At 32.4% G+C, this 20,569-nt stretch overlaps 1 protein-coding gene across 1 annotated transcript; it reads left to right on the plus strand.

Moving 5' to 3' along the window:
• The first annotated feature begins 7,552 nt into the window (after nt 1–7,552).
• On the plus strand, nt 7,553–13,904 carry LOC132720087 (guanylate-binding protein 2-like). Its single transcript, XM_060704077.1, has 6 exons — nt 7,553–7,964; nt 8,674–8,951; nt 11,145–11,369; nt 11,930–11,938; nt 12,846–12,942; nt 13,552–13,904. Exons 1-6 carry the CDS (start codon nt 7,553–7,555, stop codon nt 13,902–13,904), a joined length of 1,374 nt encoding a protein of 457 aa, XP_060560060.1.
• The last annotated feature ends 6,665 nt before the right edge of the window (nt 13,905–20,569 follow it).

A 20,569-nucleotide genomic window follows, 5' to 3' on the forward strand; every position in this document is an offset into this window, starting at 1 on the left:
TTTTGAGGAGTAATCCATACAAGCTTCTGGGTATCTGGCAACAAAACAAACATCACACCATTTCTATCCAGGTGTAATGTATATATGTTTTATTATAAACATGTTTCGATTTCCAGAATAGCTCAGTCGGTAGAGCGCAGTACTGATAATCTTGGGATTGTGGGTTCGATACCCTCTCTTGCCAGTATTACGTTTAACATTTATGTTTATTTGATGTTTACATAAATTTCTATGTTCATTCATCTTCTTTCAAGAGTGATATTTTCATGTTCATTCTGAAATATTTTTTCTATATGTAGAATACTGTCCTATGATGATAACTTGAGCCTTAGTTTACATAAAAAGACCAATAACAATGCGAAAAAAGGTTAGGCAGATCAATGCCACAACCTATAAAAATGAAAATAAAACTAGAAGTTAACGTATGTCTTGTTAGCGCAGTAGGTAGAGCAACCGTGTTAGTTATATGTTTTACCCGTACAGGCAGAAGTTCGACTACTGGTAAGACACTTCTTTTTTTCCTCAGAAAACAGTCAATTGTTCGGAAAACAAGTTTGACTGGGTTTTTTTTTCATATACATACATGAATATGAGATCGAATATTTTATTACACTGCGATCAAAAAAAATACAAAAAGAAAATAGAATAGAAATAAAAAAAATAAATATAAACTATAAAATATATATTATAAGAAGAAAACAAAAAGGAAAACGAAAACTAAATAAATAATAATGATAATAAACAGAGCGAAAAGAAAAAAACAGTGGTTATAAAATGGCACTACGTTTGGTTCGAACCTGTGAGTACAAAAGACTAAAAGTGCCAATAACTCCGATCTACCGGCAGAGCCATAACTCCAACGATACAGTAAGAACAATGCTATATAGTATATGTAAGTGTTTACTTTTACGATATCGGATAATAATCCAGATAACCCCGTTTTTCGCATGTTCCGTTAAGACCAAGTTATCATCCTAGGACAGATAGTATTCTAGATTGTTCATTGAGAGTTTATATAATTATGATGTATGTTTGTACTTCTTGAGGTGTGTACTATTGTGTGCTGTTGGTAGTTTGATTCTGTGTGAAGCTTATATCGGATTATATTAGTTTGAATTCTGTAATTCAGTGTGGGAAGTGTTTTGGACATATTGTGATATTCTGCTGTGGACATTGATTAAATTTGAGCGTTGGACAATTGGATTTCTGACTGTGGAATACATTTTAGGTATAATTTGAGTTGTGGACAATTAACTGAGATAATTTTTTGTATTACTGAAAATAACTGTTTTTCCTTAATAGAAAAAAAATTGTTGCTGCGTTATCTTCTCCATTGTGCTTAGCTCGTATAACTACACGAAGTGCAGCTTACAGAAAAAAACTTTTGTGGAATAGTTGTTAAATTTGGTTAACAAATACCAACAAATATTATTGATTATTAGTATATTATTATTATTAGTATATAGTAACACGGGGGAGGAAGTGTTACACGAAGGATGGAGTTCTTATGATAACTTGTTTGGAGTTCTTATGATAACTGTCACGGAGTTCCTGGAAAACGTTACGGATTTCTGTGGAAAACTTTTCTATATACTTGGAGAACTCGCGTAAAAAATGGTTATTTTTAACTTTAAATGGGGAGTTTGAGGTGCTAAATGAAACTTTGATAATTAAGCTTGCCCTACATATTGTATTTTGTTTCAGAAAAAATCGTTAAGTCCATATTTTGTCGCCTTTTTAAAAAAAATCTGGTAGTTTTGAGAAAAATTACCAAATTACTTGCTAATTCGTACATATTGACCTTTTCATTTGTGATCTTCTTCGTTGCTATACTTAATTACCTAATAATTATGGAGAGATGCAAACATAAAGCCCGGGCTAATAAATTTATACCCGACTTTTCAAATGTTACGGAGTTCTTGCGATAACTCAAAATATGTCCTGGAGTTCTTATCACCGTAAGGTTCATGCCGTTTATCGACCTTGTTCCTTTCTCTATTAAATCCAATGTAGCATCACGTGACGTATAGCAATTTCCATATTTCGGAAAATTACTGCATACATTTTTCTTATCAAAGTTGGAGTCCTAGTGGAAATTTTGCAACAACTTTTGCTGTAATTGATTACAAAAATATATTGTCGAACTTCTTTCGCTCGAACACGTAGGGCACGTGCAAATCTGTCGAAGAGATCGGTAGTAATCGGTTGATTTTTTATTCATAAAAAGATCATACATTTCGGGTGCATGGGTGTGAAGGATATCCCGGTTATATACGTTACATGGTATATAATGATACAATTTACTTAGCCGCTTCTTGAGGGAAGCCCAACTACTTATTGTCTGCTTTAGAAAGGCGGTTGCTTAAAACAAGTTATCTGAGAAAAAAAGTGTAAGTTTTAAATATTTTTTCCTTGGCGGTTTAAGCCATGTTACTGCTGAATACAGGTGACCGCTGATTCAGGTTTTCCTGAAGAATTTTTTTGTTTGTTTGTTTGTTTCATTTTACGCCTTTTCCCAACAGTATTTTCAGTCATATGGGCGGGTAGTTTCCATCGTTCCTGGAGAGTTACACCAGTACTAGACTACCTTCCTCTGTGCTAAACTACCAAAGCATCTCCCGGGGATCGAACCCACGCCAGAGAGGTAATGGATTAGAAGTCTCGACTCAAACCCTCGACCACGGAGGCGGTCGTTCCTAATGATATAACTTAGCACCTGTTTATCCTATGTAGACTGTACACCAAAGCAGTTTCATGTCTTCTCCAGATATATTCATTGATCGTGTTTTATTTTGCCACATGGCCTCAATGTTGCATTTGCGGAAACTTATGACATAAAACTTTTGTTGACGAACAGTATACACAGAAACATTTAGTGCATTCGTTGGGTTTTATAATGTCAATATGATTTCGCACAAATTTAATTAGGAACTAAAACACGATCAAAACCAACGTTATATAACCAAATTTTTGTGCAAATGATAAGCGTACTATGCTTCATAATGATTTACACACTTATTGACTAATAAAATACGCTTAAACGTGCCGTAATTAAGCACAAGAAACACACTGGCAGTAACAAAAGTTATCATAAGAACTCCAGGACATATTTTGAGTTATCACAAGAACTCCGTAACATTTGAAAAATCAGGTATACATTTATTAGCCCGGGCTTTATGTTTGCAACTCTCTACTATAATTAGGTGATTATGTATAGCAACGAAGAAGATCACAAATGAAAAAGTCAATATGTACGAATTAGCAAGAGATTTGGAAATTTTTCTCAAAACTACCAGATTTTTTTAAACGGCGACGAAATATGGACTAAAATATTTTTTTCGGAAACATAATACAATATGTAGGGCAAGCTTTATGATCAAAGTTTAATTTAGCACCTCAAACTCCCCATTTAAAGTTAAAAATAACCATTTTTTACGCGAGTTCTCTAAGTATATAGAAAAGTTTTCCACAGAAATCCTTAACGTTTTCCAGGAACTCCGTGACAGTTATCATAAGAACTCCAAACAAGTTATCATAAGAACTCCTTCCTTCGTGTAACACTTCCTCCCCCGTGAATAATATCTGTCTGTCCGTCACAAAACGTGTCTGGACTACACCCCAGAAACTACTGGTGCAATTTCACTTTACAAGAATGATCAATACCAAGTGTAGTTGTGCATACGGTTGACATTTTGCAGTTCAATAATTTTTGTCAGAGTAATAGCCGTTAAAAGTTATTTTTAGTATCTACTCTTATACCACTTATGTTATTTCACGGAAACTTTACAGGATCGATTGGCTCATGCACATGCGCATTGTACAGGAATTTTCTGTTTGAAAGGTTTTGGCTGAGTTATGGTCCTCGATTTAAAACTGGTTTAAAATCCCCAGTGGTGGTACCCCTCTGTTTTCCTGCCTGTAATGATACATGTTTTGAATGTTTACAAGTTTTGTGGTGTCTGTCTTGTTGGATTATCGTTAACGGTTGGTATTTTATACCCCCTTCCCATTTCTAGCACCCTCCCCCCTTTCATCCTTACAGTCCCTATCCCTATTTTATTTCACACATTACTTGTACCTCTCCTTTTGCTGCCCTTATGCCCACTCTCGGTTTTGGTTTGGTGCTTTCTGGGTGCCCTGCTTGGATGTGTCAGGGGTTTGCATCCTGTTAAGTTGCCTTGCCTTATTGATCATTATCCTCGTTTTTTTAAAAAGGCATTTTATAATTCTGTGATGTTAAAAAGTCTTCAGGAATAATTCTTTTCAATTTAAAATCTTTGTATTGAACTGCTGCGAGCGCAAATTGTCCGTTCTATCGTCTTCAGTTAATACGATTTTGTAATTGTAAGTAAAACGTAACATAAAGTGATCGGGAAGTCTACCAGCGATTGAAACTTAAATATGTGTACTATTGATTCCACTGAAATAACTTCAAAATTCTCACAAGCTTTCAAACAGTCATGTGGAACGCATATATAATCTACAACTGATTTATCATTATTTGATACTGACTTAAAATTATCTGTGTCTTTACAAAAAAAACGGCCATTTAATACACACGTTTTTGAATCGAGAAGAAATTCTATAAAGGTATTTCCGTGTCGATAAACAGTTTTGACGAAAAGCGATCTTCAAGGAATTCCATTCACATTCGAAATTATATCTGAAAATTTCCCGATTTTTGAGTTGACGTCCCCAAAAACAAATTTTGCGTCTCTCTCTGATAACAGGTAAATAAATGTGCAAAAAAGTCCGTTGCGTTGCGTCCCCAGGGCGAGTTTTCTGTGAAAGATATACAGAATATATTACAATTGAGTGGCTGTTAGTCATTGACCTAAATGGAATGATCCCTAATATGCCGTCATATGCCTTATCAATGACGTCAACTTTTAATTCATTGATCATAATAATCTTTCCTACACCCCGTGAACCTTTTGTTGGATTTACTTAAATTGATTTTCTATTGTGTACATAAAATCGATAACCTTCAACATTAATGGTTTGATTGTTTTTCATATGGGTTTCATTAACACAAATGACATCTGATTCAGTGTGAGCAATCAAATTAGATGTCAAAACGTGATTTGATTCAGTTCAGTCAGCTACATTTAACTGTGATATCAATATGGATTGTTCAGTCAACCGGTCGTTGGATTAACTGCCGCCACTTTCTGAACGACCAGTTCTATTTTGCTGAAGCTAAAAATTAAATGAATTTACGTATTTGATTTAGATCTATACTTGGACAAAAGAAACTTTATAACAAAGCTGGGACAAAAATGAAATTGAACAAGAGTGACATGGACCATCAAGGCCAAATTATATAAATTTATTAACAACTATAGATTTGATTCATACTTGGACAAATGAAAACATATAACAAATCCTTATATTGAATAAATCAAATGTGACCTTGACCTTTAAAGTGGATTTGGTCTTCAATTGACACATTTTCCATAAATTTCTCTTATATTGAAAGAAACAAAAACAAACAAAAATTATTTCTTGTCTTGTTATGAAATATTTCTTTGTAGAAGTTGATAAGAGTGGTAAGGGACTTAGTATGATAATTTTCTGGAAAATGACAATATTCTGCTCTAGAACAATTTATTTTCTGATATTTTTATAGATATATGATTTCAAATTATATGTGTTACACCAACGACATTCATATAAATGTATTGTGTGGTTGCTGTCACTTTTGATACTAAATACTGAATACTATCAATAAATTCATCTATGGTAATGGTATTATATATTTTTATAATGGACCAACTTATTTTTAAATTGCTTTGACCATCGACGTATAATTATCAAATTTAGCATTACATTGCCATAGCTTTGTTATAAATTTACTGATTTTAAGCAAAATTGATCAAAATAACAAATTGAAAATTTGAAAAAAAAAATATATAAAAATAATGTATAAAATAATGACCTTGAATTATAAATTGTCTTGACTGTCAAGGTCAAATGTTGGTGTTTTGCTGAAATTGTCATATATGTGTTATTCATTCATGAATTATAATTATTGTTTCGCAAAAGTACACTTACGTAAAACAGCAGACATTATGATTATTCAAGTATGACCTTGACCATCAAGAACAAATTTATCTTATATTGTCCTTACTTTTGATAAGTCGTTCATTATTATAATGGACAGGTTTGATTCATGCTGTGGCAATAGAACACTGAAAATACCGGGAGACAGAATGATTTAAATATGACAATGATCTATGGATCACATTGGTTGTCAAGATCAAATGTCATGTTTATCCGTTGAATGGGTTCGGTCGATTTTTTACCAAAATTCGGTTAGAAAATTATATAACCTGGAACGAGATAAGTAAAAGACCAGCATCTGAAAGTTTAAAAAAGGGGTTTTAACATTAATTCTGTTTCTTTATGACAAGATGACATTATCTTGTATTTCAAATGTATTTTTTCCGATTACATGCTATCTTATCGTGTACGGTAGGGTCCTAACAGACAACAGTTTCTCAAATGTCATATATGTTTTGCAATTGTTGTCGGGAAGTAACAATATACGAAAAAAGTGTTATCTATCATAAAAAAAAAACAAAGTAAATGTTTGATATCTAAGAATTATTAAAGTACCGTTTAAACAAATACATATATGACTTGATTACCGTGTTAAAGATCCTGTAACACATTTTTTGGCTTTAAATCATAAATATGGTGTTCAAATTAAGATTTATTAATATTGTAGGTTCCAAAAAGCATTACTTATAAAGATATTTCCGAATTTAACATTACATTTTAATAAAAAAAATATTTTCTATAACGTTTAAGTCAAATTTTACAATAAGAAATGAATGCTATATTTTAATGATTACATAATTTTATAAATATGCACAATGTTAATTTCCCATATTGGAGTTGTTCTTACTTTTAATGCAAATGTACCACGTGACTAAGAATTTTTTAATGTTACATAGGTAGCAGTACTTGTCACATTATAACATATGGTTACTTCGTTTAGTGTCTCAAAAATAAAATGGCGCCTTTTTTCCCCCGAGGCAGCCTTTGATATTTCGACGTTTACACAAAGTGACCGTGACAGCCAGAGAATTTAGTTGTTTGCAGCCTAGTGTGTTTTTCGTGTCTACGATATCTTTTGTTTGAATAGTCAAACAATAGACTTCCGTTTTCATCATCAGTTACTGTATAACAATAAGTATGTGTCATTATTTAACGAATTTAACCAGTTAAACATGACAGGTGCGACAGGCAGATCTAAAACACTACTCATACTTAGGATGCCGTATTTTCACATGGTCAAAAATGATATTCATTATGGGGAGTATAAGATCAGAATACATAAATAATAACCGAATTAAGTGATAAATGGTTTCTAAGTGAAATACAACTTTGTAATGTTTTATGTCTAGTAGATATTATCATTTGCTTAAACAATAAGATAAAAGCACACATATAACTTGTAAGTTAATTTAGCTATGGTTGATAATGGTGTGTAAGTAAAATGGCATTAATAATCGTTTTCCTTAGCTAATGTAGATTCATCACCAAAATGTCTGAAAACTTGAGGATTTCAGTCACAGACAAAACTGATGACAATTTTGATTTATTAATGCCCGACTTTGTCTTGTGCATCCGTGATTTTACTCTTGATCTTGTAATAGACGGAAAAGAGTGCAACGAAGACGAATATATTGAGCACTGTCTCAAAGAAAAGAGAACAGAAACTGGCAAGTTAGACCAAGCATACAATAGACCTAGGCAATGCATAAAAAAGTATTTTACAAATCGAAAAGCGTTCACCTTTGATATACCAGCACAAAGGCAGACAATGAAAAACCTCGCACTGGCTAAAGAAGAAGCCCTTTCCAGCGACTTTGTTTGTGAGACGAAAAAGTTTACAGAATATATATATAAACGCCCAGTAAAGATGCTGCAAAATAGAAAACCAGTTTCTGGACGCAGTACGTAAATATTGACTTTTTTATGATATATCACTTTGAAATTAGAAAAGCTTTCCAAAGGTATTAAAGTTGCAGGCCTCCAGATAAGCCAAAATATTTTAAGAAAATAAAACTTGAAATAAATGTTCGAATTTTTTAAGAACAGGATTCACATGAAAATACATAAGCGATGTATTTTTTATCACCATGCCCTTACCGCGTGATAAACGCAGTTAGGATTTTTTCTTCATACAGTGTATTTTGACCTTTCCTACTCTTTTTTCATAGTTTGACTCTTCATCTTACTTTAGGTGATTGTAATTGTCGTTTGCAGTGTTTAAATTACCTTTTTATTCAGTTAACAATATTTTACTTTTTAAAACATTTATTTTAAATCATGAAAATTCGCATGATTTGGAAGCATGTTTATGAATTTACATTACACGAAAGTTTCATTAAATGTGTTAAAATATATTTTGAGAGTTTCAATCAGTTTCATTGAGTGATTGAAAACATAACTTACGCCCCTGGGCACCGACTTGAGCGGCATTCAAAATTGAACACGTAAAGTGCTTGAATAAATGATCGCGAAGAACTGGAAAAAAATATGACATCACAGAAGGGTAGCACTAAAAGTATCTCATAAAGCTAATATTGATATGTTAAAGATATAAAACATTTAATTAACTTATTTGTTCTTTGATTCCATTTTTTTCTTATTTCTTTGCAGTGTTACAAGGATTACTGGATTGTTTTGTAACATCCGTTAAGATCGGCGCAGTTCCTTGTATAGATGATGCTCTCACCATTATGTCAAAACAAGAAAATGAAAAACATGCAAAAGATGCGATTGACAGATTCCATGATGAGCTTGGGAAACTAAAAATGCCTGTTGGGAATAAAACTCAACTTATAGAGAAGAAGTTTTCTTTCCAATATTCCATTCTCGCTGATTTGAATTCGAAACTGTTGTTCGATGAGGATCATGTTGTAGAAATGGCTGTCAAGGTAACATATTTTGTTTCCATAAAGAAAATCAGTGTTTAATTTACTGCATGTTGATTACCTAATTGATTTAGAATAATATTAATTATGAAATAAGCAATTTATTAATGGAAATGATAATCTATCTCGATGTTTTATGTAAAATATATGTTGAGCTTACTGAAATGTTTATTACATTAAATTTGAAATTACATAAAAACAGATTCCTTTTCAAATATCCTAAATTATAAGAACAATTGCTTCCCTTGTTTACACTTTTGTCTTGACAAAGTCATTCAAATAGATCGAATCGAATCAGTAAGGATAAAAAACAATAACATTGATGAGCTTATACTTCTCCGACACGGACTAGTTACAGTACGGGGAAAAGATATAAACACTAGATACATTTTATTTACAGACCAGGATGGCAATATGAAAACAGATTGTACTGTTTTAATGATGCGTACAATATATTCTTTTATTTCGTATTATTTGTTAGGTTTTTACTATAATTTATTTAAACTTGTCTGATTTCATGATAACTTTAATCTATAAGATGTTTAAACCAAATAAATGCAGATCTTGTTCATAACTTCTTTATCTGATGCTTTTTCATCAAAAGTTAATTACTCTGATTCACCGGAAGAAACTTTTCCATTTTTTTTAAAACAAAAGATAAAATAATAAAAACGATTTTAATATAGATACTCCGTATAGGATTTAGAGGTAAATACATGGCAGAGTAGGACCGGAAGAATGGGTAATGGTCTTGATGGCCGATTATCATTTTCTGATCCATTTATGACGTGTATTAACGACTTTAACACATTTGATGGATCTAACAGAAGAATTATATTTAAAAATTACTATCATATTTCTTTTGTTTAAATTCTTGCCACTTTATATTTCTACAGGAAAGTTACTTCTTCATAATACATATGAATATAGCTTATTCCATCACTGCATGTCAAGAAAACAACGTTTTCATTACAGGGCCATATAACAAACGCATACTCCGATCATCTACTAAATATTTTGTACTCGAGAGTTGAAAAAGTTAAGCGAGCAGAGGACATAGCTCTAGGAAACGTCTTTTGTTGCTTGTAACACAAATTTTTTAGCTTGCATGAATACCTGCTCAATATTCTCCATTATTATGTTACAAAAATGTCCCATGTTGCGATTTACTCTCAATAGCTCTGCTGTAGATGATACTGTTATCAACAGTTTTAAAGTTTATTGGCAAATCGGTGCAAAATCCTTTGGTCACACACATATATATAACCAATTGTCAAGGGCTTTACGGGATATCGGTACTAACTGAACAAAAAACAACGTTTCATGAAATGAACATCATGAGCAATGTAAAAAATACACCGATGGTATTGGATGTTTTGAAGTTCAATATCATTGCAACAAGAAAAACGTTGAATTAATATCCTTAACATTTTTGTAAAATAAATTCGGAAAACATCTTCAAATATCACCTTGAAAGTCCGTGTTGCTATGTTTAAGGTAAGATTATCTTAAGGTAGCACGAATATTCATTTGTATTAAAATTTAATTGATTTTCTAGTGCGAATGTTAATAATTTATTGTCAAATCTGTTATGATATATGACAATGCAAAACATTTTTTAGTTATCCAAATAAGTACATGTGTACAAGTAGTATGTAGCATTTTACATAGTTTATTATATATATTGCACTTCAAATGCCTCTATAAATTATTTATTCAGGTTGCATTACAAAAAAGATTTCATGTTTAAAATATTCCTCATCTATCTTATTTTACGTAGAGTTCTTTTCTTTTAGTTTGAGTATAATTTTATTTATGTCCTTCAATTTCGTTGACTTGAATGAACTTTTCCCGCATAAATGTTTCTCTACATTAAACTGTGACTAAAATGTCGCCGAGGACATGAGAGATTTAATCTCTTATGTCCATACTCAATAGTCTGCGATTTCATTTTTTCCTTGCATTCATTGTTGTATTTCTTAAATATACTGCGATTTCTTGTGTTCCAATTACAAATTAGATACGCTTTTATAATATTATTCAAATTAATAACAAATTGTAGGTTTTTATTAGATAAATCTTCACACATTACAAAATAAACTCTTATTAATTTTGACATAGGGTACAAGTTAGCAACAACAACAGCAAGACAATAATCGTTAGCATTACGTTGTATTAGAGTTAATGTTATTTTAGGCTGAGACGGAAAACATATTCAAGGAATTTGAGGCGAAAAATGACAAAAAGGTTTACGAAAAATGTTTGATGAGAATTACTGACATCTACCAAAAAGTAGAACGCAACATAGACAAGCGGACATACATAGTATCTGGAGGATTCGAAAAATACAAAAGAGATATGCAAAGTGTCGTAGAAATGTACGAAAACGAACAAGACAACGAACAAACAGACCGTATGCAGGTAATTCATATAATATATCATATATATCCATTATAATTAAAATTGGTATGTTATAAGACTTTATATGTATATGTGTCTTTAAAGTAAAAATACCATGGAAATGCTACAACCAAAGTATTATATTATCGTCTTTGTATATTCAGTGGATTATTTCCATTTATTGATATTCTTCTATGAAGTACAAGTTATCTCCAAATGGACATTGCTTAATTTTAAGGATTCAAATTGTAATTTGATATTCAAAGATTACACTCAAAAAGTTAGAATTTAAACTAGTAAAAATAATTCAATTCTTTGCATGATTAAAGAGGAACATAATTGGGGTCAGCATATAATAATTCTAGTTGTCTGCCATTGAAAATAAGTATTTTGCACGTCTTAGGCCATCATTTTAAAGACACTGTTACAAGCAACACCTGATTTTATTTCAAATTTGTGTTCACTATTTTATTTCCTGTCGTTGTGTAAATATTGCTGAAATGCTATGAAACCGATTGTTAACTTTAGTTGTATGTGCGAAATGAAAGACCTTTCATTCATATTATGTTCCTTTGTTGTAGGTAATTGCAGTAAGTTTATTGATTGAAACATAACAATATGTACAAAAAAGTATGTTCAGTAGGTTTGTTTAAAACTTTTCATGACTGAAAATAAAATAACAAAACATGCTTGATAGATAAGAGATTTGTTTTAATTTTGTAAGTTTTAAGAAAATTCTTATCACAAATTAATAAATTTCTTTTTTGTCTCTGAACTACCAAACATATTAACCTTTTGTACTTTAACACTGATGGAAATGAAATGATGACAGAGAAATTGTTATTTCAATGATAACCTTAATAAGAGGATTATAGGCAAGTTACAAAAATAATATATTATATGCATTCTGCCAAGCAATATGCAATTTCACTTATTTATTCTTAAGTAGCCTAGAAGGTTTGTAAATACTAGTACTGACTGTTTCCACTGTTTTAAAAAACAACAAAAGATTTTGCAACGTGTGCAACTTATGATCTTCCAAAACTAAATACCCTTAGATTCAATTTAATTAACTCAGTCGTGTTTCATTTCTTGAGTCTGAAATTAATTTTCAAATCAATAATGTACTCTTTCTGGCCTCTTTTTCATTTTCCTAGTCCGAAATAATCCATATCAAGTCTATATTGTGCTCGACTTTTAAGCGTGAAAATATAATGTTGTGTACAATACTGATTCAATTGGTCTCGCTTATAGCTGAGCCTCGTCCAATGTAGGATTTAGCTATGTACTTGTCCAACTTAAATTAGTATATTATACTATTTAATGTAGTTCAATTCTTGTCTGCCATTTTATGTTATCTTGCCTTCGTGTCTCTCGGAGAATCTCCTTGTTTCTTGATGATTCACATTCACATTTACTGACCGAATAAAACATCATTTATGCCGCGATTATTTTTTAATTTTGGAACTTATTTTACTTTTAAGTATGATTTTGCAGATAAATAAGGCTAAGCGTGATTTTCTGGCGACACGGCAATCAGAAAGTGAGGCTATTATGATTGATGATAAGTCCATCTCATACCAAGAGCAAAAAGGTAAATGTCTGTACTACATATCAATAGATTTTTAATTGTATGTGCGGATGTGTGTGCGTGCTCTTACCCTTACACGTTATCGCACGTGCGTGCGTGTTAAGTTTATTTTCTGTGTGTCTATATGTATTTGTGTTTTGTATCTGTTTGTTATTTGTTTGCTTTGGGAGGTTATTGCCTGTATTGTTCGTTTTCCATTTGTAATTTTGTTTTGTTTGGGGTTTTTGTGGGGGGGGGGGGGGGGTTGTATGGCGTTTCGGTGGGTTTTTTCTGTATTTTTTTTCGAATATTGATATATTGATATAATGAACATATGTTAAGCCGGTGCTAAATAGCGAGAGAGAAATTGCATTTTACATTGCTTCTAACAAAAGCACTCAATCAAACCGAGTCTGCATTTTTGTCTGAATTATTTTTTTGTTTTCATAACCATTATTTTAAAAATTTAAGCATTGCTGATATCATTATATTTTCTGTTAATTTTACTGTAAAGTTTTGTAATTATTTACAAGTATTGCATATCTTAACTTGTTTCGTTACAATTTCTCTTACATAAGTTGCACTTGTTTCTCACAAAAAGGATGTAAATTCTAAATGCTTTGGTTTATAAAGTTGAATTGGAGAAACGACAGAAAAAGCTTGAAGCTGATTTTAAAGAAGCACAAGAGAAGGCACTTAAACATTCTCAAGAGGAACTTGGAAGACAAAGAAAACAACACGATGAACAATTGGCTATTGTTCGAAAGGCACAAGAAGAAAGAGAAGCGGCAAACAAAGCTGAATTCTTCGAAGAAAAACTGGCTAGACGAGACGCTGAAATTAGTGATATGGCTAAGAAAATTAGACTATTGGAATGGAAAAGCAATCTTGAATCGGCACAACATGCACAACAAGTTGTACATGCACAACCTTCACAATCAGCACAATTGGCACATTCGCGCAAGAATGATTGCCCATTATCTTAACTGTAACGGAGACTAGGGATTATCTATGTTGAAATAACCGTTTAAGATATTGCTATATACTTTTGTTGGTAGATGACATTTTAATTGAAATATTATTGTTTGATGCACCCTATAGTCAGGGTAATAACATATATAATGTTTTATTATGATATTGTCTCCACTTACTAAAACGTTTTACAGCTGAGCTTCCGTAAATCACATGATTTGCAACACTATAAAGATTTACATGTCGGTTTTGAATGCAGTGCATTTTTCAGACTTCACAAGACCAATTTAAGAATTGTTGCTATATATGAACAAAAACCGTAGCAACATTAATTTGCAAGGTCACACAGTATAAATGTTGTTTAGACTTGGTAGTCATATGAAACATCAATCGCTTCCCTTCATTTTTCAATATTCTTACAATTTGACTAAATGAACGCAAGTTGTTTTTCTTAATTGTTTTCGATTTAAAGAACGCATACATTTTTTCTTTATTCATAGATTATTCTAATGTTTGTTTTGTATCTATTCAGATTAACTATTATGCAGAGTAGAATGTAATGTTCTTGCTTTTTCTGTTGTCATTATTTGATTCGATTTTGATTCGGGGTGGGAGTTGATGAGCTTTCGCGAGTAGCGCACGAGTGAAAATGCTGTTTCTGAAGCTCATGAGGTGATATAAAATTTCATTTTAAACAAAAATTTCTTAATAACTACCTTGAATATTAAATTCTGTTTTCCACATTGCTCAATTTTAGACAACTTTATCAAAATAAATGAAGACTAGAGCTAGGAAGATTATGTACAAAATGAGCATTAGATGGCGATGATGACATTAATTTTAAACAAGTAACATAAACGATCGTTTGCTTTGAAAATTAAGATTGGATCCTGTAACACTTTTTTTCATGGTTTTATTTCATAAATATGATGCTGAAATTAAGATTTGTCAATATTGTTAGTTCCAACAAGCATTATTTATAAAGATATTACTGAATTTAACATTTCATGTAAATAAAGGGAGGTAATCAGAAATTTATATTCTATAAATTCTAAGTCAAATTTTCCAAAAAGAAAAGAATTCATATAATTTATTGATATATATATATTTATTTAAATATAATGTGCACAAATATTTGCAGTACACATTTAACATATTCTTCGATGTTTGAAAATTGTTTTATTTTGCATAATTATATACAAATATACTGTTTTGCAAGTGTGGTATATACACAGTAACAATATCAATCACAAAACATACATGATTTTTAGCAATTCTATAGAATTTGGCGTGAAACCGAGCGTAGTGATTTCAATCCTCCCAAAGTGACGGATTGTCCACCATTCATAAATTAGTGTTTGGTGCCATAAAGTTATTATATGTGACTGCATGGGCTATACTTGGATTTGAAAGTTTTAAACGGAAACTTGTTCGAGGGTTGTTACAAACAATAAATAATTGTTGACAGATTCGTATCCGTTACAGAAATGACTAGGAATTGGAAAACATGAAATTATCAATCACTCTATACGTTTTGATTTATTTCACAGTTAAGGGTGTAAGCAAAATAACGCTCAAAACGGCAAAACTTGAAAAGGGGACTTTAAAAAAAGAGATGATATCTATATCTAAGAATTCAGAAAACAATTGTTTAAGTATAAATTTAATCGTTATCAATTTCAAAAAGTAAACATCAGAGGCAAAATTTTCATGAAAGGTGTTATATGAATTGTTATGTACTTACATATACTCTTCTCGTTCGCGACGTTGTCATTTTGACATAAAAATATTCATGTTGAAAACAGATGCTGTAATATTTGTTGCATTTGAACGACAACATAAAAATTATCCTCCAGTAAACATATGCACTCATATTTGTTTGTAGTTTTGTTGAAATGTCCATTTATTGATTAAATTGTGAAAACCTTATTCACATTATGATATACATGCATAAAGTTTTGCATTGCATGTGATTTAGTCTATACATCTTCTAACTGATGCATATTGACAAATGTGGTTTACTGTAATTCCTTTACAGCGCAAAACCATTACATTCATTTTTATGTTTGATTTGTTTTGGTGGCTGTGCCAAAAAAAGACACAGTTTTACAATTATTTCTATGAGCAATATATTAGAACAATAAATATTTTATATCATATAATTTTTTATATATGTTTAAAGCTAATTGCTAATAAAACATTTCTCAATATCAAATCTCTGTGTGTTCTTTTCTTTAATTTTCTTGTTCATTTAGTTCTAATTTATTTCCAATTTCATTGTCAAATGGCATTCAATAGACCTTTTTTTAAATCTAAAATCAATTTATACTTACCTCAACCACCACTAGAGTCTATAATAATATACAATTGCCAGTTTTTGTTTACTTCCATCGGAACTTAATCATACTCAAAATCAGTTCGTATATTTAAATGTTCAGATAATATAACTGAAACCTGATACCTTTTTCCAGAATTCTGTATGATTGAGTCTGTTCGTGGACGGTTATGTAAAGTGCAAGTTACCGTCGACGCACGCTAGCACCGGCTTAAGAATAATTCAACATGTAAACACGAAAATGGTGAAACTTTGAATTTAAAAACATAATTATGTTTTGCTACATAAGATAATTTATATAATTTTCATTTTTCTCGATAAATGTTACGCACAAAAGTGCGTTACGCTAGCTACGCTCCTGGTCAGGCTATCGTACAGGAATGTTGAGAATATCATCATAAATCTTAAATTTACATATTTTGACTTTCATTTTATTTTATTTTGTTACAACAGGTTATTGTACATATTGATAGTCATTTTACTATGTTCGTTGATGTAATTTTACGATTCAACAATATCATACAAGAAAATGTAATCTGAAAAAAAACACACACAAAAAACAACAACAAAAACCGCATCATTTTTAAAATACCACAATAATTTTAATAATAAAGATCGCGATATTGAAATAAGACGTGGAATGGTCTAAGTTTGTGCTACCAATTCATTTCCGACGGTTTTCATGTTTGTACTATCCTTGATTTTCTTTAGGCTGCTAGGCTGCTAACTTCACAAGTTTTCAAAGCGTCAGAATGAAAATTAAATATTTCAATATTTTGAAAAATAAAGATCCCGATATTGAAATAAGACGTGGAATGGTCTTAGTATGTGCTACCGATTCATTTCCGACGGTTTTAATGTTTGTACTATCCTTAGTTTTCTTTAGGCTGCCTGGCTGTCAGGCTGCTATGCTAGACTGCTAACTTCACAAATTTCGAAGCGTCAGAATGAAAAAAATATGTTAAGATAAAGTTCAACATCTTACAAGATAAAGATCACGATATTGAAAAAGAGGCGTGGATTGATCTAAAGAAGTGTTACTGATGTATTTCCAACCGTTTTCATCTTTGTACCACTCTTGGTTTTCTTTAGGCTGTCAGGCTGTTAGGCTGCTTACTTCACAAATTTCGAAGGGTCAAAATGAAAAAAAAAAGTTCAATATTTTAAAAAATAAAGATCGCGATATTGAAATCAGACGTAGAATGGTCTAAGTATGTGCTACCGATTCATTTCCGACGGTTTTCACGTTTGCATTATCCTTAGTTTTCTTTAGGCTGCTAGGCTGCCATGAAGAAGCACATTTGTCTCGGAGCATATTTTTCTTACGTAAGACCGATGCGGTCGCATTTGTCCCAAATGAGACAAATAGGACCTCAAATGTCTACCTAAAAAACTCATTTGTTTGACAAATAAGCTCCGATCAAGAAAGCACATTTGTCTCATGTTTTTTAATGGACAAGAAAGCACATTTGCCTTATACATACTTTTTTTTCGAGGTTCGTCGTTTTACCTGATGTCAAATGTAATCAACAACTTGTTTGCAAATGTTGTTTTTTTTTTATAAAATCTTAAACATAAAACCTACAATGGAACTTTCAATTCTAATATCTCTCATTCAAGAAATATGATTGGCTAAAGCTGAAGGCGAACACTGAAACATACGGAATCCCGTTCACGATGATACAATGGTAAAAGCGCGATGACACAATGGCATGATGATGAAAACGCGATAAAGTGAAACAACGAATGTACGATGGTAAAACAACAATGGTACGATAGTGAAACAACGATGGCACGATGATGAAAACGTGATAGTACGATGGTGAAAATGTGATGGTACGACGATGAAACTGCAATGGCATTATGATGAAAACGCAATATTATTTTCATCATCGTGTCATCGCATCATTGTGATTTCACCATCGTGCCATCGTTGTTTCATCATCGTTCCGTCGTTTTTTCACTATCGTAAATTCACGCTTGAAATCACCATTGTACCAACGTGTATAATGGTTTCAGGGAGACAAAAATGTTACGGAACACCGTAATCAGGCGATATTTGAACGATACAATATCGTGACTCGTTTCGCATCTCGCCGGAATCTCGCGTCTTGCTTCGACGCGAAAGAAACAATATACCGCTAAATAGTATCCCATTTATATTTTATATAAAACAAATCCTTATCTCATTTGTAAAATTTCGTGGTACGGGATACTTCGTCATTGATAGATCTCGTGTAACAATATCGTGCCTAGCTTCTGGTCTCGTCGGAATGTCGTGTCTCGCCGATTCTGCGAGGTCCGATATTCCATAATTATTGCATTACCCGGATTCTTTTAGGAACTCATGCAAGTTGTAAGTGCTTTTTTCAATGGCGGATATGACAGCAGCACTTCTCTGAAAATGGCGATATTTTTTTATATGTGTGGGATGGTCATATCATTTCCTTCCTTAGATCATTTAGTGGTCTCCGTGGCCGGGTGATTTCAAAAAGAAACTACTTGCCCCTAACCGCTGTAGGTTTGATACTCACTCGGAGCGTCGTACTATTAATGCAAGGGTCCAAATGCAGAATATCTATCCGCGTGCGCACGTAATAGTTATCGCGTGCGCACGCAATAACTCTTCCTTTCGAACTAACAGCTATCGCGTTCGCACCTACAAGTATCAAGTGGCCACGTAAAAGCTTTTGCGTGCGCACATTATAAATAAGAAAACCCTAAGTCCCTTTTATGCCACCGTAGATACTACGTTCTTGTTACTTAGAATAATTCCTAAATCATTTATAAATCTTTGAGCATCGGAAAGAAACGTGTCACAATTGATAACGATAAAACTCTGGCTGCTTATGTGCTTGGGTTCTGGATACTGCACTGGTAGAAATTTTCATTGTGACACACAGAACAGGGATATTCTTTAAGTTTATATATGACTGCAGATGTAGGAAGTTTTTGATTGAACGGAAGTTACCTAAAAACGGTATTATAAATACAGATAACACAGAACAAAAACTGGTTGCCAGGAAACTGACGGGGTTTTAGAATTTTATGGAAGAATGTGAGACAAATGTGCTTCGAGTGTACTTTCTATTGTGTGTCGAACACATCTGTCTCATTTCTATTTTTTTGCAAATATTAATGTTTACGAATACATCTGGCACACCTCATGAGACAAATGTGGTCCGAAACAAACGTGCTCCTACACTGCCAGGCTGCTAGGCTGCTAACTTTACAAATTTCGAAGCGTCAGAATGAAGAAAAAAGATTTTCAATATTTTAAGAAATAAAGTTCCCGATATTGAAATAAGACGTGGAATGGTCTAAGTATGTGCTTCCGATTCATTTCCGATGGTTTTTATGTTTGTACTATCCTTAGTTTGCTGTAGACTGCTAGGCTGCCAACTTCAGGCTGCTAGGCTGCCAGGCTGCTTGACTGCTAACTTTACAAATTTCGAAGCGTCAAAAAGAAAAAAAAGTTCAATATTTTAAAAAATAAAGATCGCGATATTATATAATACGTGGAATGGTCTAAGTATGTGCTACCGATTCATTTCCGACTGTTTTCATGTTTGTACTATCCTTAGTTTTCTGTAGGCTGCTAGACTGCCAGACTGCTAGGCTGTTAACTTCACAAATTTCGAAGCGTCAGAATGAAAAATAAAAGTTCAATATTTTAAAAAATAAAGATCCCGATATTGAAATAAGAAGTTGAATGGACTAAGTATGTGCTGCAGATTCATTTCCGACTATTTTCGATGTTTGTACTATCTTTTTCTAGTTTTCTTGTTTTCTTTAGGCTGCTAAGCTGCTCGGCTGCTAGGCTGCTAACTTCAAAAATTTCGAAGCGTCAGAATGAAAAAAGTGTTAAGATAAAGTTCAACATCTTAGAAAATAAAGATCACAACATTGAAAAAAGGCGTGGAATGATCTAAGGAAGTGCTACTTATGCATTTCCTACAGTTTTCATGCTTGTACTATTCTTAGTTTTCTTAAGGCTGCTTGGTGCCAGGCTGCTAGACTGCTAACTTCAGGTTGCTAGGATGCCAGGCTTCTAGGCTGCCAACTTCAGGCTGCTAGGCTGCTAAGCTGCCAACTTCACGAACATGAGTACTAAATTTCGCATGTTTTAAATTTCGCTAGTTTCTCGAGCGCCTTTTCTTGAGAACAAGGAAACATATACTAGCGAAAATTATTGTTTTAATTTTTGTATGTAGTGTGTTCTTCGTAGATATCGCGTCGAAGGGCGCTGATTATCCCATAAGTATTGAAGCTTGAAGATGCCCCGAGATGCCGTGGTCCGTGATAATTTATATGTGGTCATGTTGATATATATATATGTGCGAC

The sequence above is a fragment of the Ruditapes philippinarum genome, unplaced genomic scaffold, assembly GCF_026571515.1.
Source record: "Ruditapes philippinarum isolate M1 unplaced genomic scaffold, ASM2657151v2 ctg9946_1_1_1_1, whole genome shotgun sequence".
NCBI lineage: Eukaryota > Metazoa > Mollusca > Bivalvia > Venerida > Veneridae > Ruditapes > Ruditapes philippinarum.